At 43.1% G+C, this 25,522-nt stretch overlaps 1 protein-coding gene across 2 annotated transcripts in view; it reads left to right on the plus strand.

The window, feature by feature from the left end:
• Positions 1-25,522, plus strand: part of rexo1 (REX1, RNA exonuclease 1 homolog) — a 102,319-nt gene that overhangs the window by 57,144 nt on the left and 19,653 nt on the right. For both annotated transcript variants that reach the window (XR_015080534.1, XM_086004653.1), the window contains exons 9-11: positions 1,256-1,396; positions 19,595-19,708; positions 22,318-22,391. Coding sequence is in view for 1 of the 2 variants with exons in the window: in XM_086004653.1 (XP_085860779.1) it covers positions 1,256-1,396; positions 19,595-19,708; positions 22,318-22,391 (329 nt within the window). In the remaining variant the exon portion in view is untranslated. The remainder of the gene's footprint in view (positions 1-1,255; positions 1,397-19,594; positions 19,709-22,317; positions 22,392-25,522) is intronic.

Below are 25,522 nucleotides of genomic sequence, written 5' to 3' on the forward strand. Positions count from 1 at the left end.
GTATCCAGTAGCATGAAAGCTTCATGCTGTGCTAACCATTATAGTTCTAAGGAAAGAGCTATCCCTGTTCCAGATGTCTGCAGGTCATCTTGCGACAGTCTGTCTTTTGAAGTGGAGCTTGCAAAACCTCGTGGTCTCTGACATATAAAAATAAAAACTTTGCAAATGCTGGAAAACTAAAATAAAAAGAGCAGGTTAGGCAGAATCTGTAAGGGAAAAGGCAGGTTACATTTTGGGTTCTCCTATGACATTGAGGTATGTGTGGAAGTTCTCTAGATAGCAGTCTTGAGGTAGTGAAGAGTGCAAACAATACTTCAGGTGTCCGTGCACCTGTCTTTGTTGGCTTCTTCATGAGCTCCTCTTGATCTACCTCATGTATGCTTGGAACCCTTAACAGAATGCCCATCTTCACCAATTTGTCTGCTGCAATTTAAATCTTGGCAGCAACAAGAATAATAAAGGAAAGTATTAGGGGAAAAAAACGATAGTAATGGTGGACTATCCAGCAAAACCAACTAATGCATGGAGCAAAATATAATTGCGAACTATCCCCCTTCCTGTAAGAAGCCTATTTGAACAGCCCAGGTTCCAGGACTTCCCATGTGCCCATTTTGTATGGGTAAGCTCTGGGTGGATCCTTAGCCAAAATCGTGAAATTCGTTGTGGGATCTCATTGTAGTAATTTCCCTAGATAAATGAGGCTCTAATGTAGCGCAGCCCCAATGTGCCCCCAGCATCTCCAAAAAAAAAAGAATGGGCGTGGAACAAATTTTATGCGCCATCAGCAGAACCTTGTAAAATTTACCGAATGGTATTTAAATAAAAATATATCGGATCTATATTTTGGGTGAAGTATGTGTGGGGAAAATATCAGAGCTAGGTTGTATTTACATTTATGCACTTTAACATCAAAACCGTCAGATTCAGATGTAGGATTGGTATGATGCAGAAAGCTCAAACTGCATTTGCCCCAATACCGTGCCTGAACCAAAACCTTGGAGCTCCCTCTGTTGCTTCAGTGTAGCATTTCAACTTTGAATGAAACTGTCACTTTTTACTGGAGAATAATTTTGTGCTGTGCATTTCCATGCACTAGGAAGAGGTTCTAGACTGTTGAAACTAACTTCATTACAGTTGTGGGGGCAGAGTAGATTTTTTACCCATCAATTTGGGCTAGATTCAAACATAGATCCTAAAATTGAAATGATTAATGTGCAACCAGTTTCAAATATGATACGAGTTTATTTCATTGCAGGTGCTGTGTTATACAGGAGGCTGAGCGAGTATGTTTTAACTGAAGAACAATTGCAAGAAAATTGCTACCCAAGGCCTCATCCAGAGAAGTCTGGTGTTGCAGTGCTTTTTAATCAGGATGAGAAAAAGAGTAACACTGACCGTAAGTAAATGTATACCACTAGTAAGGTTTTTTTTTAAAAAACTAAGAGGGTCCAACGGATTTATGGTCTCGGGGTCCTCCTTTCAGTTACCTTTTAATTTTTCCACTGTGAAAATTGAAATGTTCATAATAACTAAAGCGACCAATTCTGAGTTGCAACACCAGTAAAATAATTTCTGTTGCCAATGGCCAAATGAAAATTCACTGTATTGTCTAAAATCTTAAATTTGATTATTTTTTCTGCCAGTTTTCTCTCTTCTCCACATTCCTTGATAATGACTCTTTGCAGAACAGCTTTTTAGAATCAAACTTTCCAAACTTGCCATACTGGCAGAATATCATTGTTTAAGCAACAACACGTTGCCATCCAAGGCTTTGCTCAAGTGACAATTCTGTGTGTGCGAGTCTGAAGCTAGCATTTTCTCTTAATGGGCAGCTTGAAGGCTCCTGGGCTATATGTAAAGTTTAAATCCTCTGGTTGAGTTGCATATATCTCAAGTTGCTGATATTAACAGATCTAGGTGCTCTGACAATGTGTCTATTAAAGGAAACAATCTGCTAAAAACAGCCTACTCCAAACTTCCAAATGGGGCAAACCCAGCAATTAAGAAATGTGTAAATAGAACAGAGCTGCATGGGCTTTGAGCTGATTGGCAGGGCTCCTGGGCTACTTGTGGTTCACGAGCCACAGTTTGGACATTCCCGGTTTAGACAGGCCTGGAGTGTCCACTAGGGGCGCAATTGGAAAAATGTGCTGGTTTTGCCAAAGTGAAGTCATGCCCAGGTTTCTGCACACTCATTTGCATAAATCCAAATGTAAAATCTCCCATGAATCAGTGCAATCGAGCAGCATAATCGAATGTAATTGATTATTTATTGGAACATAGCCAGTGGGACCTCAAGATTACTGATTTAAGCTAATTTAAACTGAAAATGTGTTCAAGTAATTGCTACAGCTGAAGAACCAGGCCAATCAGTGATTTCAATTGACTGCTGGTCACAGATCTTGTGTGCCAAGGAACAATCAATTGACTGAATTTGAACCCCTTTAAATTGAATTTAAAGTAATTGTAGCATCAGTACAAGAAACAGACCTGAGTGAGGCTTCTGACTGTAGGTCATCAACAATGGATTCACATCACCTGCGCACCTGACATTCTGGGCGCAATGTGCTGAAAGCCCCCGAATGGCTGTAATCTGTGGAAACTTGCCATGCTGACCTGGGGGGTGTGCCAGTTTTGTGGGCAGGGACTGCTTCGGCCGAATTGACTTTTGAGCCAGTGTAACTCATGGCAATTCGAGCGCAAGTGGTTATGGGCGTAACTCGTTTGCGTTTTAAATTCCACGATCTTTTATGCTATTTCAGTCGATTCCACCTAGAATGCGCTGATAACTGGGCGGGAAATGTGCAGAAATTCCAGGCTGAATCTTGGCAGACTGTTTAACTAGGGAGACATCACAACGGAGCCGACACCTATTGTCACCAGACGTTACATCGAGTCTACAGCACAGAAACAGGCCATTTGACCCAACTGATCTATGCCGCCGTTTATGCTCCACATGAGCCTCCAGCCACCCCTCTTCATTTAACCCCATCAGCACACCCGTCTATTCTTTCTCCCTCATGCACACATCTACCTTCCCCTTAAATGCATCTATGCTATTTGCCTCAACTGCTCCTTGTGGTAGCACATTCCACATTCTAACCACTCTTTGGGTAAAGAAGTTTCCCCTGAATTTCCTATTGGATTTATTAGTGATTATCTTATATTTATGGCCCCTAGTATTTGAATCCCCTACAAGTGGAAACATTTTCTCTGTCTACCCTATCAAACCCTTTCATCATTTTAAAGACCTCTGTTAGGTCACCTCTCTGCCTTTGCTTTTCTTGAGAAAAGACCACAGCCTGTTCAACCTTTTCTGTTGGATATAACCTCTCAGTTCTGGTATCATCCTTTTTGCAACTTCTCTAATGCCTCTTTATTATTTTATAATATGGAGACCAGAACAGTACACAGTACTCCCAAGTGTGGCCTAACCAAGGTTCTATGAGTTTAACATGACTTCACTGCATTTCAATTCTATCCCTCTAGGAATAAACCCCAGTGCTTGGTTTGCTTTTTTTATGGCCTTATTAGCCTTCATCGCTATTTTTAGTGATTTGTGTATATGTACCCCTCGATCCCTTTGCTCCTCGACCCTGTTTAGACTCTTATTATCCAAGCAGTATGTGGCCGCTGCCGCCTTCCTACCAAAATGCACCACCTCGCACTTATCTATATTGAAATTAATTTGCCAATTAAACGCTGATTCTGCAAGTTTATTCACACATTTCTTTCCAGTGTGGGTTGTTGGCTAGTGATTCGGAGATAAAATTCCTAGGCCGATTTGCAACACCGCTACTGCTGCCGGAGCTTAGATTGGCTAATTTAGCTGCTCACTGCCTGAACCAGCTGAGCCATCTGAGTTGATTCAGCACTTGGACTTGATTCCTGTTAGGAAATGTACGAGATGAACTCTTTAAAGACTTAATTACACTTCTCAAAAATTCTGCAAGTGATTGCCATTTCTTGGTATCCTGATTATGCCTCCCACTTGTCTACTCAAACAAGTTGCCCAGGAAGGACACAAAACTGGCCTTGCCAGTTAAAGCAGTGATACATTTATATAATATTTTATATTGACAATTAAATTATACTAGTTTGATCATCCATAACATTGCATATGAGAAGTCATGACCAAATGTAGTCTTCTGGTGAAGTTGGGTTAGATGTCAGAGAATAATTGTACCATGGTGCATTTATGTAATTGAGTCCCCATTTTAAGAGTCATAAAGTCTGTGATGAAATATGTCATTCATCAGACTCTGTATTTAACTACATATATTGTATTGCCTGCTCCGGTGTTTTACCTTGTATTGTATATAGTGCACTGCCCCCTTTCTCCCCTTTGGGTGTGTCGGCTCCGCCCATACCTGGCCCTACTTAAGACAAGCCCAGGCTTGTCTTGCAGCAGAACAGCAGAAAGCTAGGTGAAGACAGGCATCTTTCTTTGCTAATAAAAGCCTTGTTTTATCCAGTTAACTTTGAGCCTTGAAGTTATTGAGGCGCATCAAAGTCGACCCTCATTTTTACATAATACTTTGACTTTATATATTTAAAGTTAAATCACAGAATTTATGGCAGTGCCACCATTTGTGGGACAGTGTAATTACAGCCTAACGAATAGTTTCCATTATAAATGTGGAGATGGGATTTTATAATGGAAAAGTTGACAAGTGTGACAAAAGTAAGGTTTTGTAGACGGGAATTAGATACAGATGTAAGCTTTTTAACAGATATTGTAAAATAAATGGTGCTTTCAAACTTTTTTAAAATGTAATTTTTTATTCTTGGATTAGAAATGAGTCTTGCATGCTCTGAGCAAATCTAAATTCCAAAGTCCTTTTTATGGTTTCATTTTAGAATCATCCATTTGAGACATATATTTGCAGAATGCCATTTGTAACCAACAAGCATCAAGTTTCACCCATATTCCCTAAAAACAAGGGACTACATTCTTATTGTTAATAGTCTTGAGGGTTGAGTGAATTATTTACAATATGACTAAACATATGTTAAAATTCGTTTATTTTGACTTCAGATGTATTGCACCCAGAGAGCAGTACACAACAATGTTTTTAACTGCACCAAATCTTTTTGGACTTGTAAAATGTACATACATTCAGATAAATGAATTAAAATCATTTGTCCTGCTGGAACTCTTGGCTGTGAAACCTCATGTAAAGACTATCAATTGTAAGGCTGCATTTTATAGCCAATTACTGAACATTGTCACTTTCTTCCAAATAGATGATGACATCAATCAGACATTTTAAATGAATGTTCTAGCTGTAGCTTAAGATATTAAGAAACCAGACTTACTGGTATTGAAAATACAATTCTTCATTTCTGTGTGTGTAGAATCCTGTGCAGTCGGCTGCCACCATTCCGTCTGTCTGTTCTCAAGGTCCAGGTGATGTGGCAGTGGCTTGTAACCGCTTCCCTGACTGAGATGTGGGAAGTAGTTGCAAAGTGTTGGCAAATCAACTCAGTGGCTGTTTTTGAAGGAACAATTGTGAAGAAGCATGAAAAGTTGTATTACCTATTGTAGATATGTTTTACCTTGGGTGCACCAGATGGGATCACTTCCCTTCTCTGAAGGTGATGATTTGTACGAGCACCCCATCTCCTCAAATGGTCATTTTGTGTCCGCCTAAAGAATGCGGGTTACTTAACCATAGGAGATTCTGGTGTTGGTGCTGCCTTATTGCTCAATGTGCTGCCGACCCTCATTGTATGGACTTGCACATAAGGAATGATAGTTGTAACAATTGAAAGACAAATAATAGACAAGCGCCCATAGGTAAGCCTATCGCTTACGTAGATTGCAGCAGTGTGCACAAAGAAATCTGGGATACCCTTTCCCTGCATGACCGCAGACCCACTGATTGATTGTCTCTGGATTATACGCAGGGCTAATGTTTTGCACCCACATCACTTCAGAGAATGACTACCTAGGCACTTTCGCAACAGATTAAACTACCTAACAGGTTTATACTTGTTTAGCGAAATGAGCAGTAACAAAGTTATTGAATTTAATCCAAATATCATAGCAGCTTTGAACTAGTTCAAGAAAATATCAGACAAATGAGTAAGTTCCTTTAAAATAACAACAGAAAATGCTGGAAATACTCAGCAGGCCAGGCTGCATCCGTGGCGAGAGAAAGAGAGTTAACGTTTCAGGTCTGGGACCCTTCATCAGAACTGATGAAGGGTCCCAGACCTGAAACGTTAACTCTCTCTCGCCACGGATGCTGCCTGGCCTGCTGAGTATTTCCAGCATTTTCTGTTGTTATTTCAGATTTCCAGCATCTGCAGTATTTTGCAATTATATTGAGTAAGTTCCTTTGATTGGCTTCCTTTGTAGAACTTTCCAAAATTGGCAAACACTTCTTGGAAAGGAAATAAGCATCCAATCCCTGCCTGTTGGTCTTTCCTGGAATTACTTGGGCATTCCTGCACATGCCATCTTTCCTTTGCATAACAAAGACTGCCTATTTCCACCTCTGTACCATCGCCCATCTCCGCCCTTGCCTCAGCTCATCCGCTGCTGAAACCCTCATCCATGCCTTTGTTACCTCTAGACTTGACTATTCCAATGCACTCCTGGCTGGCCTCCCACATTCCACCCTACGTAAACTTGAGGTCATCCAAAACTCGGCTGCCCGTGTCCTAACTCTCACCAAGTCCCGTTCACCCATCACCCCTGTGCTCGCTGACCTATATTGGTTCCCAGTTGAGCAGCGCCTCCATTTCAAAATTCTCATCCTTGTTTTCAAATCTCTCCATGGCCTCGCCCCCCTCCCTATGTCTATAATCTCCTTCAGCCCCACAACCCCCCTGAGAGATCTGTGCTCCTCTAATTCTGCTCTCTTGAGCATCCCTGATTATAATCGCTCAACCTTTGGTTGCCTTCTGTTGGCTAGGCTCCAAGCTCTGGAATTCCCTGCCTAAACCGGTCCGCCTCACTACCTCTTTCCTCCTTTAAGACGCTCCTTAAAACCTGCCTCTTTGACCAAGCTTTTGGTCACCTGCCCTAATTTATCCTTGCATGGATCGGTGTCAAATTTGTTGTCTTAAAATACTCCTGTGCAGCGCCTTGGGATGTTTTACTACGTTAAAGGCGCTAAATAAATACTCGTCGTTGTTGTTTGTGGCTAGGTGAAAACCATAACTATTGCATCAAATGGGTTAGATTCTTGTATCTATTAAACTGCTCAAAGACAAGAGCTTATTTTAATCTAGGCGACAGTAGTACTTGAATAAATCCTAAGTTCCATAATGCATGCACTAAAGCGTGCTGATGGCTACCTGTGGTGTTTGAAAGGTGCTGTTTGTGAGTGGGGTAGCCTAGTTGTGCATGTTAATTATTCTTAGCCTAAGTAATTTCAAGAAAGACCAATGCTTAGGGATGCGATGGCTAATCCCTTTTATATAAAAAAAAAACAGATGCATACATGTGTTGTTAATTAATTGTATTGACTTGACTTGCTTTTCCCATATATACTTTACGCAGAGTCAAAAGAATTGAAGCTATTCTCCCAGCATGGAGTTGGAGAAGACATTCTAAAGGTGCTTTTACTTGATGTCTTTCCCCCTATGTAAGGAATTGCAGGCTTGAACCTTGTTCTGCTAGTCCAGAGTGCAGTGACCTGGAGCACTAATCTGTTGCACTAATGCAGAACATAAAGTACAATTAATGAGTGTTCTGAAATAGGGTGATAGTTCTTTATAACTTGAATTTTACTTGAGGGATGATTGATAATATTCCTTTCAACAGAATTATATTTATCCCAAATAAAGGTGTTTAGGTCTTTCTCACCTCCCTATTTAATGACCCCAAAAGTCCCGATGAGGTTGAGCTTTTTGGTATATAAAAAATGTGTACAAGCAGTTTTCTCTCCTAGTTTCAACTTTCTAGGCATGCAGCTAAAAGGCTTCCTTCAGCCAGGTCAAGATCCAGGGCCAAGCTATCTGGTAGATTTGTAACAATGGTAAAATAGTTCGTGATCTTCATTACTCCTGGGGAGGGATGTGGCCTCATGGCAGGCATGCCTCTTTCCCAAAGCCCTTTACATGAGAACTTGGTTTAATCTGTAGGTGATGACATTGAGAGCTATCAAGGTGGTTGGCATATCATAAGTTGTTCACTGTTGGGATGATCGATGATGGAATGTGTTATCTGGAGGTGCTCATTTATCCATACTTTACAAATCATGACTGGGTTGCAGTGTAGCAAGCAATTGCTGCTGAAGTTCTGCACCTTCATCTGGTAGAAGTGGGGTATGGTGTGTGTGCCTACTGTGCTCAGGAGGATGGTGGCAATAGTTATGCCTAGCTACAGCTGAAGCAAACCATTATCAGCTCTTTAATGACAAGTAGTGGCTATTCATCAGGGAAAGGAGAGTGGTAAGTGTTAGCTCTTTGGGGTTGAATCAGCTGTAAAATGACATGCCTGGTGATGGGTTGTACCATTGTGGCAGATTTGATAATCTGATACTTAATCCAGACAGGTCCACAGTATTCAGATGCTGTTGATAATTGACCAGCCAGTCTGGTTCATTCATTGGAACTAGAGTGGTTGACCTGGCACCTGTTTCTGATTTAGAACATAAGAACATAAGAAATAGGAGCAGGAGTAGGCCAATCGGCCCCTCGAGCCTGCTCCGCCATTCAATAAGATCATGGCTGATCTGATCCTAACCGCCAATCTACTATCACAGAACCATCTCCTGAATCTAACAGAATTAGACACATGAAATAGGAGCAGGATCAGGCTACCTGGGCCCGCTCCGCTACCCACAGGGCCATGTCCGATCCGAACCTAGACTCATGTCCAAATTCCTGCCTGCTCCCCGTAACCCTTAATTCCCTTTTACTTCTAGGAAACTGTCTATTTCTGTTTTAAATTTATGTAATGATGTAGCTTCTACAGCTTTTTGGGGCAGCATATTCCATGGACCTACCACCCTCTGAGTGAAGTAGTTCCTCCTCATCTCAGTTTTGAAAGAGCAGCCCCTTATTCTAAGACTATGCCCCCTAGTTCTAGTTTCACCCATCATCGGGAACATCTTCCCCGCATCCACCCGATCCAACCCCTTCACAATCTTATATGTTTCAATAAGATCGCCTCTCATTCTTCTGAACTCCAATGAATAGAGTCCCAATCTACTCAACCTCTCCTCATATGTCCATCCCCTCATCCCCGGGATTAACCGAGTGAACCTTCTTTGTACTGACTCGCGAGCAAGTATGTCTTTTCTTAAGTATGGACACCAAAACTGTATGCAGTATTCCAAGTGCGGTCTCACCAATACCTTGTACAACTGAAGCAATACCTCCCTATTTTTATATTCTATCCCCCTAGCAATGAAAGCCAACATTCCATTGGCCGCCTTAATCACTTGCTGCACCTGCATACTAACCTTTTGAGTTTCATGCACCCGGACCCCCAGATCCCTTTGTACTTCAGTACTTTCCAGTTTCTTGCCATTAAGATAATAACTTGCTCTACGATTTTTCATGCCAAAGTGCATAACCTCACACTTTCCAGTATTGTATTCCATCTGCCAAACCTCTGCCCACTTACTTAGCCTGCCTATGTCCCCTTGCAGGTTTTTTTATGTCCTCCTCACTCACTACTTTCCCTCCCATCTTAGTATCATCTGCAAACTTTGATATGTTACACTCGGTCCCCTCCTCCAAATCGTTAATATAGATTGTAAAGAGTTGGGGACCCAGCACCGACCCCTGCAGAACACCACTAGTTACTGATTGCCAGTCTGAGAATGAACCATTTATCCCAACTCTCTGCCTTCTGTTAGATAGCCAATCCTCTATCCATGCCAGAATATTACCCCCAATCCCGTGATTTTTTATCTTAAGCAATAATCTTGTGTGGCACCTTGTCAAATGCCTTTTGGAAGTCTAAATACACTACGTCCACTGGTTCCCCTTTATCCACCCTATATGTTACTTCCTCAAAGAACTCCAGCAAATTTGTCAAACATGACTTCCCCTTCATAAAACCATGCTGACTTTGTCCTATTAAATTATGATTATCCAAATGTCCTGTTACTGTCTCCTTAATAATGGACTCCAAAATTTTACCTACCACAGATGTTAGGCTAACCGGTCTATAGTTTCCAGCCTTCTGTCTACTGCCCTTTTTAAATAAGGGTGTTACATTAGCAGTTTTCCAGTCTGCCGGGACCTTTGCTGAGTCCAGGGAGTTTTGGAAAATTATTACCAATGCATCCACAATCCCTACCACCACTTCCCTCAAGACCCTAGGATGTAAGCCATCAGGTCCAGGTGATTTATCCGCCTTGAGTCCCATTATTTTACCGAGTACCACTTCCTTAGTGATTTTGATCGTGTTTAGCTCCCCCCCCCCCCCCATAACATAGAAACATAGAAGATAGGAGCAGGAGTCGGCCCCTCGAGCCTGCTCCGCCATTCAATGCGATCATGGCTGATCATCCAAATTCAGTACCCGGTCCCCACTTAGCCTTAAGAAATATATCCAACTCCTTCTTGAATATATTTAATGTATTGGCCTTTACTGCCTTCTATGGTAGAGAATTCCACAGGTTCACCACTCTCTGGGTGAAGAAATTCCTCCTAATTTCTGTCCTAAATGGCCTACCCCTTATCCTTAGACTGTGACCCCTGGTTCTGGACTCCCCGATCATCGGGAACATCCTTCCTGCATCTAGTCTGTCCATTCCTGTCAGAATGTTACAAGTTTCAATGAGATTCCCTCTCATTCTTCTAAACTCCAGCGAGTACAAGCCCAATCGACCCAATCTCTCCTCATACATCATTCCTGCCTTCCCAGGTATCAGCCTGGTGAATCTTCGCTGAACTCCTTCCATGACAAGAACATCCTTCCTCGGATAAGGCGACCAAAACTGCACACAATACTCAAGATGTGGTCTCACCAAGGCCCTGTACAACTGCAGCAAGACATTGTGGTGTATGTGCCTTTAAGAGCCCCTGTGTACTGTAATGCCAGTAATGGCCACTTGGGCTATATAAGTCTGTATAGTGTTTTGTACCTTTTAGTTCACCTCCAGACTTTGTCCAGTAAACACCTGTAAACCAACTCCTGCATTCCGTGTCTTCATTAACACACGGATACAACAGTGGCGATGAATTGGAAACGGACTTACCTGCAATTCGGCAGCACCTCAACGAGATCGATTCCTCAGACGAAGGAAGAAGAAAAAAAGAAAAAAAACTGTTGTTTCACCAGCTAGCCAGGCTGGTGGCAGGTACTGCAATAATCCTTTCTGGGCGGCGGGTTGGGGCTCGATCGGCTGGCTCTACAGCGGGGCCAAGCAGTGAAGGCGCAGGCAAACAAATACGAAGGGTGGAGCACTCGGGAGACGGCCAGCTCTGCAAAGCAGATCGGCGTTCGGACCACGCAGAAGGCGGGGAAAGTCCCAGAGAGTCCGGCGGGAACAAGTCTCCGACTATTAATATTTGTATAAATAAAAACCGCGGAGAACAGCGTTGTCAGCAGCAACAGCGGCGGGAAAGCGCGGGAGGCGCCATTTTTTTTTCAGTAAGGAAGAAAGGAAAGCGCGGGAGGCGCCATTTTTTTTTAACTACTTTCGATAGTGATGTAGAGGATTGGGCCACATATGTGGAAAGAGTGGAAGTATATTGCACAGCGAATGAAATAAAGGATGATAAGGCATTGGTACTTCTAAATCTAATGGGCGCAAGGACATACAGGCTGTTACGAAACTTAATCACTCCAGCCAAACCGATGGACAAGAATTTTAAGGAGATTGTTGATACCCTACACTGCCAATTCGGGGCAGGACTGGCAGATTCTCTACGAGACAAATTCGTCTGCGGTCTCCTAAGTGAAGGAACACAAAAAAGGCTACTTTCTGAGAAAGATTTGACACTGGACAAGGCTTTCACTGTAGCTGTATCATACGAAGCTGCAGCAAGAGGAGCTGCAGAGATACAGCAAAAGCCACAGGACTTCGGCACCCATGAAATGACACAGGGTTTCGAGAGATGTTATCGCTGCGGCAGATCCACCCATGACCAGAGGGACTGCTGGTTCAAGGACAAAGCATGCAGGCAATGCGGAAAGATGGGACACATTACACGTGTATGCCGATCTGGAAACACAAAATCCACTGACAAAGAAAATCAGTAAGGAAAAGTACAGAAAGGTACAAATGATGACGGACAGTAGCTCCGAAGACCAGAAGAGCGATAGCGACTCCGGAAACAAGAGACTAAGCTCTCTCAAATTACATAATGTAATTGCCAAAGAAGATTACCAGACCATTTGGGTTACCCTCACGATAGCGGGGTCCCCAGTTAAAATGGAGCTAGATACAGGATCAGCTCTGACTGTCATAAGTAGACGGGATTACGAGCGGCTATTTCCGCATATACCTTTTGAAAAAGACATCCATTATCTTGAAAACATATACGGGGCAGAAAGTATACCCCAAAGGGAAAATAAAGGTGCCTGTTGTATACAACGGCAAGGAAATACAGAAGTTGTATTTATACGTTCTGCAAGATGGTGGTCCACCGCTGTTGGGACGTGAATGGATCAGGAAGATACGTTTGGACTGGCACTCCATTCAGGCACTGACGGTGACCAGTAAGAAAAAAAATGATATCATACCTGAACGATTAAAAGACATCTTGGCCAACGCCAAAGAAGTATTCCAACAGGAACTAGGAACCTTGAAAGGCGTCACCGCCTCAAAAAAGGTGGAAGATGCGGCAATTCCCAAGTTTTTTAAGGCAAGGCCGGTGCCATACGCAATTCGTCCAGCAGTCGAGGCAGAGCTGGAGAATTTGGAAAAGACAGGCGTGTTATCCAAGATAGATTTGGAGCGAGTGGGCAACACCCATCGTCCCGGTCATGAAGAAAACGTTAAATAATGATAAATCTGAAGAACAGAGAAAAATTCGCATCTGTGGGGACTTCAAGGTGACTGTAAACCCAGTCCTTCACAAGGTACAGTATCCTCTTCCGAGGATAGAAGATATTTTCGCCTCACTATCAGGAGGGAAACGTTTCACCAAAATTGACTTGGCACAGGCATATCTACAGATGGAGGTTGAGGAGGCCCCTAAAAAGTATCTCACAATAAACACACACTAAGGCCTGTACCAGTACAATCGACTGGCTTTCGGAATAGCATCAGCTCCAGCTATCTGGCAAAGAGCTATGGAACAAGTCCTGCAAGGGGTTCCTGGGACTCAATGCTACCTAGATGACATCCTTGTAACAGGAGAAAACGACAACGAACACCTTGCTAATTTGGAGAAGGTGCTCACTAGGCTGAGAGAACGGGGCCTACAAGCAAACCGCCCCAAGTGCAAATTTTTCCAGAAACAAGTATCATATTGTGGCCACATAATTAATGAAGGGTTGCATAAGTCCCCTGAGAAAATTGAAGCGGTCATAAAAGCACCAGCACCTGAAAATGTCTCTCAATTAAGGTCGTTCCTGTAGTGTATGTACCCGTCTACCTTTAAGAGAACTATTTTATGTAACCGTTCACCTTTAAGAGAACTATTTTAGGTGTGGCACTACTTTGTTGGCTTCTGTATACGGTAATACCGACGGTGACCACACCAGTATATAAGTGTTGTGCCAGGAGTTATTGGGCAGATTCGCCCTGACCTTCGAATAGTAAAGTCCTGTTTTAAGTTACTCTTGGAGTCTGTGTATTAATTAACTAAACAACCCACAGACTTTACAGTTCCTAGGATTGATAAATTACTACCATAAATTTTTACTGAACTTGTCAACTGTTCTGCACCCTCTTAACGAACTGCTACAAACGGGAGTAATTTGGGAATGGAGTGAGGACTGTAAACCTGCCTTCCATAAATGTAAAGGCTTGATCGCGTCCAAGGAAGTGTTGGCTCATTACAACCCATCACTGCCAATCAGACTGGCGTGCGATGCATTCCCTTACGGCGTAGGAGCGGTATTATCGCATAGATTCCCTGATGGCTCAGAACGGCCGATAGCTTTTGCGTCACGCTCATTGAACTCAGCTGAGCGTAACTATGCCCAGATCGACAGGGAAGCACTCAGCCTGGTATGGGGAGTGAAGAAATTCAACCATTACCTACACGGACAAAAAATTTACCTTGTTGACTGACCATCAACCCCTCGTCTCCATATTCAACCCTAAAAAGGGCGTTCCCATTATGACAGCACAAAGGCTACAGAGGTGGTCCCTTTTCCTAGGGGCACACCAATATGACATAGAATACAAAGGATCAAAACAGCATGGAAATGCTGACGGTTTATCGCGTCTACCGTTGCCAACGGTAGAAGAGGCACCTACAGTGGACCCAGTGGAAATGTTCCACTCTACCATAGTAGAATTTGTTACTGATAGACATTCTGCCATTGAAAAGGAAACGAGATATGACCCGACCTCGCTCTCGCTCTCGCCTACGATTTAACGGTGAAGGAATGGCCAGCACATGGCGAACCACTGCCAGCATTCTCGCAAAGAAGGGAACAGCTGTCAGTGTGCCGAGGAACCTTGATGTGTGGATCCAGAGTGGTGATTCCACCCAAACTCCAGGATAAAGTGCTAAAGGAGCTTCACGAAGGGCATCTGGGTGGAGTGAAAATGAAGAACCTAGCCAGAGCGTTTGTGTGGTGGCCAGGTATCGATGGAGACATTGAAGAAATGACCAAGGGCTGTCTAGGATGCCAGAAGGTCCAAAACGCCCCACCACAAGCCCCTCTACATCCATGGGAATGGCCCTCATCTCCATGGCAAAGGGTACACATCGACTTTGCTGGTCCATTTATGGACTCAATGTTCTTAATCGCGGCTGATGCACACTCCAAGTGGCCGGAGGTAATAAAGATGTCCTCCACCACCACGGAAAAAACCATCACAGTATTTAAGGACCATATTTGCCAGGAATGGGCTGCCTGAACAGATCTGTTCTGATAATGGACCGCAATTTGTGTCCGAAGAATTCGGGAAGTTCTTAAAAAAACAATGGGGTTAAGCACTACACGTCCGCCCCATACCATCCTGCCACCAATGGATTGGCTGAAAGGTTTGTCCAGACCTTCAAGAAGGCCATGGGTAATGAAGACATAAATCTACAGCATAAGGTAGATAACTTCTTGTTTGCATATGGGAATTCAACACATATGGTTACAAACCAGACTCCCGCCATGATGTTTTTCAATAGAAGCCTAAGATGCCGGCTGGATTTGATCAAGCCAAACATCAGAAGGGACGTAGAGAACCGGCAATTTCGAGGCATGAATGAAAGGCCAACTAGAACCTTCCAGATAGGTCAACAAGTTTTGGCCCGGGACTACCGTACCGAGAAATGGCAGCCTGGAACTATTTGCACACGACTAGGACCGCTGATGTATACCGTGGACATTGGAGAAAGCATAATAAGGCGCCATGCTGACCAGATCATAGTCATCCGAAAAGGGACAACCTACACCACAACTCTATACACCTGATGATGAAGCAGAGATACCCATAGTATCTACCTCCGATCCGGTGATGCTAGAACCAGATGAACCCGACACTGGCATTCCAGCCGAATCGACCTTGCCAAAAGAACCTACTACACCACCGAAAACTACTACACCACCGAGGCGTTATCTGGACCGAGTCAGGAAGCCTCCAGAGAGACTGACTTATAATTGATTAACTGCAGCAATATGTATATTATTGTTCTTGTAAACATGTTAAATAACAATTACTTAAAATGTTATGCACTGGTTGTCTAAAAGGGGAGGAATTGTGGTGTATGTGCCTTTAAGAGCCCCTGTGTACTGTAATGCCGGTAATGGCCACTCGGGCTATATAAGTCTGTGTAGTGTTTTGTATCTTTTAGTTCACCTCCAGACTTTGTCCAGTAAACACCTGTAAACCAACTCCTGCATTCCGTGTCTTCATTAACACATGGATACAACAGACATCCTTGTTCCTGTACTCAAAGCCTCTCGCTACAAAGGCCAACATACCATTTGCCTTCTTAACCGCCTGCTGCACCTGCATGCTTACCTTCAGCGACTGGTGCACAAGGACACCCAGGTCTCGTTGCACTTCCCCTTCTCCCAATCTATTGCCATTCAGATAATCTGCCTTCCTGTTTTTGCCACCAAAGTGGATAACCTCCAATTTATCCACGTTATATTGCATCTGCCATGCTTTTGCCCAATCACCCAACCTGTCCAAATCATCCTGGAGTTTCTCGGCATCCTCCTCACAGCACACACACCCACCCAGCTTTGTGTTGTCTGCAAATTTGGAGATATTACATCTAGTTCCCTTGTCTAGATCATTAATATATATTGTGAATAGCTGGGGTCCAAGGACCGATCCCTGCGGTACCCCACTAGTCACTGCCTGCCACTCGGAAAAAGACCCGTTTATTCCAACTCTTTGCTTTCTGTCTGCCAACCAGTTCTCTATCCAAGTTAATACCTTGCCCCCAATCCCATGTGCCTTAACTTTACACGCTAATCTCTTATGCGGGACCTTATCGAAAGCCTTCTGAAAGTCCAAATACACCACATCCACTGGTTCTCCCTTATCTATTCTACCAGTTACATCCTCAAAAAATTCCAGTAGATTAGTCAAGCACGATTTACCTTTTGTAAATCCATGTTGACTTTGTCCGATCCTGTCACTGTTTTCCAAGTGCTCTGCTATTACATCTTTTATAATGGACTCTAGCATTTCCCCCACTACTGATGTCAGGCTTACCAGTCTGTAATTCCCCGTTTTCTCTCTACCACCTTTTTTGAATAGTGGGGTAACTTAGCTACCCTCCAATCCATGGGTACTGTTCCAGATTCCGTCGAATGTTGGAAGCTGATCAGCAATGCATCTACTATTTCTAGGGCCCCTTCCTTAAGTACCCTCGGATGTAGATGATCAGGCCCTGGGGATTTATCGGCCTTCAATCCCATCAATTTCCCTAACACCATTTCCCTACAAATACTGATTTCTTTCAGTTCCTCCCTTTCATCAGACCCTATGTTCCCCGACATCTCTGGGAGGTTATTTGTGTCCTCCTTTGTGAAGACAGAACCAAAATATGTGTTTATTTGGTCTGCCATTTCTTTGTTCCCCATTATAAATTCCCCTGATTCTGACTGCATTCTATAAAATCCAAAAAGCCAATGCTCTTAAAGGTGGTGGTTCTAGTTGGAATAAAGCAGAATGCTTGCCAATGTTGTGTGCTATCAAATGGTGCGGTTTTGTCTGGCTACAATCCAGCAATTCATCTGTGTATACTTGAGGTTCCTAATCCTTTGCTTTTGCCAACCTGCAATCTGGGCTGAGATAAATGGGCTGTGTCCCTACTGGGGAAGAGGGTGGAGGGGAGAGCACTCCGTGTAAAGTAAATGGAAACTACCTTTATAGATTAATCATGGAAGGCAATTTAGTTGAAACACTTAACTTGGTGATGGGTTTCTGCATGTATCAAACAAAAAATAAATCTCAAATAAGGATAGGATTCATTCCAATCTACTAATGGATATCGTGTGTGACTGAGTAGTCTGGATTACTGCACTATAATGATGGAGTTAAAACTGAAAGAACAGATGAGTGTTTCAAGCTCCTAGTGCTTTACTTCCTTTCGAATAGGAAATTACTATCGGTAGACCTGCATTTTGTGCGAATTGTAGCTTGTGTGATGTGAACAAGATAGCATGCTACAAGACTAACAATGACTCTCTTACCAAGGTATTTTGCACCAGAGACCTGTGCGAGATGCCTATGTTCTTGTCCACTCGATAGGCAGGAATTACCACACTCTCTCAAACTGTTAACATCAGACTAAATCTAATAGCAATATTTATTTACATGCAGTAATACATTGAAACAAAAACACGTGACACTGGGTCTTTTTCTAAAAGGCTAGACCACAAGGGGTAAAAATTGGGTAGCGCGCTACCTTCACCGGGGCGCTAATTTTAGCACCCCAAAAAAGTTAGCGTGGCAACTTTTCCCAGGTAGCACCCCGAGAGGGCGGAGGGGCGCTACTGGAAGTGCCCGCATCCCTCTTGGGGTGCTGCGAGCCAATATTGCGGTGTGGCACGTCGCGCCGCGGTACTGCAGGCCTTCCCTTATTAAAGGAGAGCGTCCCAGTGCCCAGCTGGGCCACCAGGGATCGGGAGTGCTGGGTTCACGCAGAGCAGCCGACACCCCGCTGGGGGGCTTCACGGGGGCCGGGGACAGCAATGGGGGCAGGTACTGGCAGGCGGCCAGCAACAAAAATGGCCGCCCGCCACCTCCCCTTTAACTAGCGCTGCCCTGGCCGCAGGTAGGCCCCCCTGACCCCAGCAGACATAGCGTCCGGCGGTAAGTCATGGGCGCCACCCAATATTAGCCGGGGCGCGAGCGGGACACTGCGCACGGCGATAATGTTAGCGCCGCCGCTAACCTTCCGCTGAATTTCACAGGCGGCGTTGGAGGCGCCGCGCCCAGGTGCAAATCAATCAAATTTAGCCCCATGGGAGTTTATATATCTTCAGAACATATTTCCAACATAGTACAATAATCTAAGACATTTAGAGGCCGATAGATTTTGCACACATCCTGGTGCAATGTTTGTACAAATGTGAGGTGATATTCCTGCCTCTCCAAATGGAGGCCAACTTCTAAAATTGTTCTCTGTCAAAGATTTCTGGATAGAGAATTATCAATCAAGCCATTTGAAAGACACATGGAATAATATGGCAAGTTAGCATTTGCACCTTACCCCGGCCCCTCTCACCTGACTAAAGCTTTGGCAATGCTTAATCTGATTAGCCACAAGATACAAGTCCTGCATTCTGGCTAATCTGCAGATCAAAGAGCCTTGCCTGCACCTCATAGACATCTTGGCATTGGGCTTCCATTTTCTAGCTAGCAAGTAATGACAGCTGTCACTCAACTCTGGTTCATTGAAAAACAACCACGTAATTAGTAAATAAATAAATTAGCAGATCTCCTGTGACATTGCTTGGGATGAATTGGAGGACATGCTGCTCTCTAGCAATAGCGGTGTTACCAACAAAATGTGACTGGGAAAGTGTAATGCTTAATGGCCGTGTGTACTATATATGGTTTATATGCAAACAGAAATGTTCTTGTTTAGGCATCACAAAGCTCTGCTGTCTTCACAATCTGGTCTTGTGCTGAATCAGCTGTTCTCCATCCTGGTAGCTGTTGGGGTATTTAAAAATGGCCTTAATGCCCTTGGACTATGGGGGAGAAAAGTTACCCGAAGTTCCTGATCATAATTGCTACCCAGTGACCTCTGGAAGTTACAAGTGTTTGGATGTTGGGTGATTGGATTGGGCTTAATTGAATATCCTACTGATCTCCCTGTCTCGGCTCGGGCATGAAGAAGTGCTGCAGGGTTGTTAGAACTCATGGAAGCATCTCAGCAGGGGAGAAAATTTGAGCTAAAATAACAAATTGGGATGCTCAAAGGATGGTGTGAAGGTGATTACTGGAAATGCCCATGTAGCTAAATTAGTGTATGCTTATACTTGACTGCCTAACAATGTTCAGATATTTCAGGTTTGTGTTTTTATGTTTAGATTTAATAAGGATCTGCTGTCGTTGTGGAGCCGAGTACAGTGTTTCCGTTAGTGGGAATTGTATCCGCAAAGAAGAGTGCAACTACCACTGGGGACGGTTGCGCCGACATAAAGGTGAGTTCGATATTTATTAATATTTAAATTGAGTAAATGAGAATTATACAGAGAAAACTTGTTACAGGAAACTCTCGATTTACCGGCACCTAAATAACCGGAAATCTCTGTTAACCGGCAAAATGCAGGAGTAGGTTCAAGTAAGCTTTACTTCATAATAGTGGCAGTTCCTGGATCTGTGGCTGTGTAACTGGGGTTCGTGCACTTGTTGCTAAGCAACAGGGACGCTTGGTCTGTGGCCAGAGTTCCTGCACATGTTGCTAAGCAACAGGGAAGCCTGGATTTGTTGCTGTGTACGGAGCTCTCGTACCTTTTAACTAGACCTCTCTGTAATCCGGACTTTTTGATAAACCGGCACCACGCCGGTCCCGTTGGTGCCGGATAATAGTGTTTCCTGTACATCAGTGAATATTTGAAGAGTTTTTTTGCTGTGGCCAATTTAAGAATCTCTTCCTTCGTGTGAGCTCATTGGAGTGAACATGTTACATAGAATATATAGCACAGAAACAGACCATTTGGCACAACTGGTCCGTGCTGGTGTTTATGCTCCACACTAGCCTCCTCCTACCCTACTTCATCTAACCCTATCAACGTAATGCTATTCACCTCAACTGCTCCTTGTGATAGCAACTTCCACATTCTAACCACTCTTTGGGTAAAGAAGTTTTTCCTGAATTCCCTATTGAATTTACTAATGACTATCTTATATTTATGACCCCTAGTTTTGGTGTCCCCCACAAGTGGAAACATTTTCTGTACATCTACCCTATGAAACCCTTTCATAATCTTAAAGACCTCTATTGGGTTTCTGCACTAAAGTGCACTCTCTACTTCAAATGACCAGAAATACTCACTGATCCTTTGCCATATTTGCTGGGGTAATGCTCAAAATTTGAATGTTCAAGTTTAACCCTGTTTGCTTACTTGTGTTTGTACTATACCATTATCATCTGCAGTTCTTAAGAACTGAAACAAGGCCTGTCTGTCATACATAGTGATTGTTGACTCGAACAGTTTTCTAACCATGCTGTCCTTGGATATTGCCATACTTATCATTAACCATACCAAAACAATGTGTGTATGTATCTGCCCTTGAGGACCTGAAGAAGTTGTTGAGATAATGAGGGGAACTAAGTAGTTGCCTGTGTAGAGCAACCTCCAACAACATTAATTAATCTCTTAACATCAATAATAAGAAAGCTACTGGGATCTATACTAAAAGAAGTGATAGAGCATCTAGAGACAGAAAACATAGTCACCATGGATTCCAAAAGGCTAAGCCATGCTTAACTAAGCTGATTGAATTATTTGAATAAGTAACGAAAAGAGTAGACAAGGTTAATGTAGTAAATGTCATATACTTGGATTTTCAAAAGGCCTTCAATAAGGTACCACAAGATTAGGGGATAAATAACTGAATTAATAGAAAAGTGGCTAAAAAATGAAGAAAGTAGTGGTAAAGGGTAGTTTAGATTGGAGAAAGGTAGAAAGCGGTGTTCCATAAGGATCAGTTCTGAGACCACTGTTTGTAATTTAAAATAATGATTTGGACTTAGGAACAAGAAACGCTTAACAAAATTTGCAGGTACCAAACTTGGGGGTGGGGTGTATTTAGCTAACATTGAGGAAGAATGAAACATAATACAAGAAAACTTGCAGACTGGGCAGTTAAGTGGCAAATGAACTTTAACATAGATAAATGTGAGGTGATGCACTTTGGTAGGAAAAATAGAAACATCACCTACACCTTAGAAAATAAGAAACTGAATGGGGTAGAAGAGCAAAGGTGTGTACAGTTCTGGTCTCAAAGGACATAGAAGCACTGGAGAAAGTAAAGATTTACAAGAATGGTACCAGAACTGAGAGATTGCAGCTATCAGGAAAGATTTAACAGATTGGAACTTTTTCTTTAGCAAAGAGAAGACTTAGAGGTGACCTGATGGAGGTCTTTAAAATTATGAATGGGTTGTACAGGGTAGATGTGGAGGGAATGTTTCCACTTGTGGGAGAATCCAAAACTAGGGGCCATAACTACAAGATAGTTACTAATAAATCCAATCGGGAAATGAGGAGAAATTTCTTTATTCCGAGTGGTTAGGATGTGGAATTCGCTACCACCGGAAGTGGTTGAGCAAATAGCTTCGATGCTTCAAAAGGAAACTAGACGAGTACATGAGAGAAAATGGACTAGAAAGATATGCTGAAAGGCTGAGATGAGGCAGCTGGACTAGCAGGAGACTCGTGTGGAGTCTAAACACCAGCACAGACTCGATGGGCTGAATGGTCTGTTTCTGTGCTGTATATTCTAAGTAATTTCGTGGTGATATACCACAAAGATTTTCCAGGCTCCACAATGCTGACCTCTGAGGCTGCTGAGTGGCTAAAGCACCTAAGCCCCTTGATATTTCTGACATTTTTGACTTGTAGTTTATGTCCTTTATAGTTTGTATTATGATTTTTTTTTGTTACAAAAAACCCACACACAGTTCAGCAAATGAGTACTATATGAACATTCTACTTCTGACCGCACTGAATCCAAATGAAATTTTAGAATTTCTTCCTTTTTGAAATCATGAGAATATTTTCTAATCATCTTGTTTATGCTGCAGTACCCGGTGGTTGGGAAACACTGTACAGCTGCTGTGCAGGAGCAGTGGGATCTGCAGGGTGTCAGGCATCAAAGGTAAGAAGAACTGATAATTAAGGGTGACAGATCATGTACTTCATTAACTAGTAGGAACAAAGAAAATGTTGAGAAATATTCTTATCCCACATGTATCTGTAGTAATGTGGTGTAAATTAATTGCAGATCAGAATGTCCATACTACCTAATTTGAAGACTGGCAGCAGTAAGATGGGTGTGTAAGCACCCAAGCTTAATACTGTTTGCTAGAGTTGAAGATTTCTTTGTACTGGAATGGGAAGGTTAATGGTATCTGGTTCTCATTTATGCTGTGTAGAATGCTTCCCCCATACTTTGGGTAATCTGCAGCTCATGCACAAAGTGGTGACATTAGCAGAACTGTTGCAGTCACACACATCCATATGTATTACTCTTTTCTGTGTGCAAGTATCAAACTCCATGTCACTGTAAAGAGGAAAAAAAGAACTATCCCTTATACAGTATCTCAAGACCGACTCTGACATCCCAAAATGCTTTGCATCCTATGAACTATTTTTGAACTACAAGTAGTCATTGCTGTGTAGGCAAATGCAGCAGCCAATTTACACAAAGATCCCACAAACAGAAACAAGATGAATAACTAGTTAATCTGTTTTTGGCCGTGTTGGTTGAGGAAGGGATGTTGGCCAGAACTTTGGAGAGCTCCCTCTTCCTCTTCAAATCGTGTCATGGGATCCTACCTGGAGAAACAGAATGGCTGCTAGTTTCATGGTGGTCTAACAGGAAGACTTTGATTTAAAACTTAATTCAAAAGACAGCACCTGAACAATGCAGCATTGCCTCAGAGCTGCACTGAAGTGGTGTGCTTTACATATACAGTGAAACCTGGTCCTATGGACACTCAAATGACTGACAACCGTAAAATACGGACACTTCATGACAGTCCCAAATATTTTGCATTATAAAAGATACAAGAGGCACTCTGGAAACAATGGACACTCGCAAATTACGGACTATGGACAGCCTTCAACATATCAGCCCTATTTACTTAGTGTATTTTACACCTTAAGGAACGGACTGAAAGTATATCTTTCCTAAGGTGATGAGCTCAAAACTGAACATTGTGCTCCAAATGAAGTCTGACCAGTGATCTGTGTGACTGCAGCAATACTTAGCTACTCCATAAGAACAGAAGAAATAGGAGCAGGAGTAGGCCACATGGCACCTCGAGCTTGCTCCACCATTCAATAAGATCATGGCTGATGATCTACCTCAACGCCCTTTCTCGCCCTATCCCCATATCCCTTGATTCAATTAGTGTCCAATATTTGAAACTACTTGTGACGAGACGCAATATCCCGACATCCTTTTGATCACTTTCTGAACAAGTAAACAAGCTTTTATAAGTGGCAGCAGAGAGCGTGGGTAGTTGTGCAAACTGCTCTCAGCCCCCTGAGACCGATGCCAGAAGTGGAGTGGCTGCAGCTGTCTCTGATCTTCACAGGCATCCTTTAGGGAGGAGAATGCTGGGCTTCTGCTTGGAGCATAGTTTCAGCAACAGAGCCGAGATCGGAAAACCCACCTGAAGGAGATCCAGGACAGAGTCTCTTTGCTCTGTGACTTTATAAAGTTGCCCCTTTCCCCTCCGGCATTCTGTGCAGTTTGGCAACCTTCACGTTTCATAGATACAATGTTTATGCTTATATAAGCTGCTACTCTTCCCCACCGTGTATAGTATATGCAAACCTGAATAATTTGTACAATGTTGGTACAGCACCAATTTGTTTACAGTATTCTTTGATTTTTGTTTTTAAACTAGTGGTCAAACTATACATCCTTTCAGACCAAGCAGTAGTAAAAATGTGTAATAGTAATTGAACAGCGAATGTTTAAACTGATGTGCTTAGTACAAGTAATATCTTTGATTGTAAAAGCCTGAAATGCTGGTGTCATTTTTTTATTTTGGCTTAATGGTTCTCGTATTTATCAAAATTTGTCTGTAGCACCCTGGACTTTGGAAAGCAATTTAAGAATTTAGTTTACAGTGATATAGGGGTATATTTGCCTCCATTTGCTACTGTTAGCAAAAAAAATTGGGAAGCCTGTTTTGTATTCAGCCAAATATTTTATTAGTACAGAATAAAGGTAATGTGAATATTGTACTTATTAGGAAGTACTCTTGTTCCTTCTTGTACGATATCAAGATTGAATGAAATGATATATAATGTGAGAGAAAGAAAGACTTGCAATTATATAGCGCCTTTCACTCCCTCAGGAAGTTCCAAAGTGCTTTACAACCAATGAAGTATTTTTGAATTGTAGTCACTGTTGTAATGTAGTTACATTGCATAGCTCCCCTGACAGCTCCGTATCTAAATATACTACCTGTTGCAGAACTAAGCCAGCTAGAACAAGAAGCTGCAGGTCCAGTCCCTGATCTGTGCTGAATTAGCTGATGTCAGAACAGCAGTAGGGATGCTAGTGATTATTCCCAATCAGACAGGGTTTCCACCCCTGATGGTTGTCTAGTGAACCGTGTGGTCATCACAAGTAAATGATAGGAACTTGTGACCATCTTTTCAACGCCAGTTATAATAAACCAAGGATGATTTATCTGGATTACTACAGTTAATAGCAGTACTTCCTTCTTAGGCAGTCCCTCGGAACTGAGGATGACTTGCTTCCACATTAAAAATGAGTTTGCAGGTGACTGATGAGTCCAATGTGGGACCTACAGTCTCTGTCACAGGTGGGGCAGACGGTGGTTGAAGGGGCGGGTGGGGTGCTTGGGTTGACGTGCGCTGTCTGCGCTTGGCTTCTGCTTACTCCTGGCAAAGAGACTCGAGGTGTTCGGCGCCTTCCCGGATGCTTCTCCTCCACTTTGTGCGGTCTTGGGCTAGGGATTCCCAGGTGTCGGTGGGGATGTTACACTTTTTTCAAGGAGGCTTTGAGGGTGTCCTTGAAGCGTTTCCTCTGCCCACCTGGGGCTCTCTTGCCATGCCGGAGCTCCGAGTAGAGCGCTTGTTTTAGGAGTCCCGTATCGGGCATGCGGACAATGTGACCCGTCCATCGGAGCTGATCGAGTGTGGTCAGAGCTTTGATGCTGGGGATGTTGGCCTGAGCAAGAATACTGACGTTGGTGCGCCTATCCTGCCAATGGATTTGCAGGATCTTGCGGAGGCAGCGTTGGT

Source organism: Somniosus microcephalus, chromosome 13, assembly GCF_052327205.1.
Source record: "Somniosus microcephalus isolate GS21.2 chromosome 13, FLI_Smic_1.0, whole genome shotgun sequence".
Classification (NCBI taxonomy): domain Eukaryota; kingdom Metazoa; phylum Chordata; class Chondrichthyes; order Squaliformes; family Somniosidae; genus Somniosus; species Somniosus microcephalus.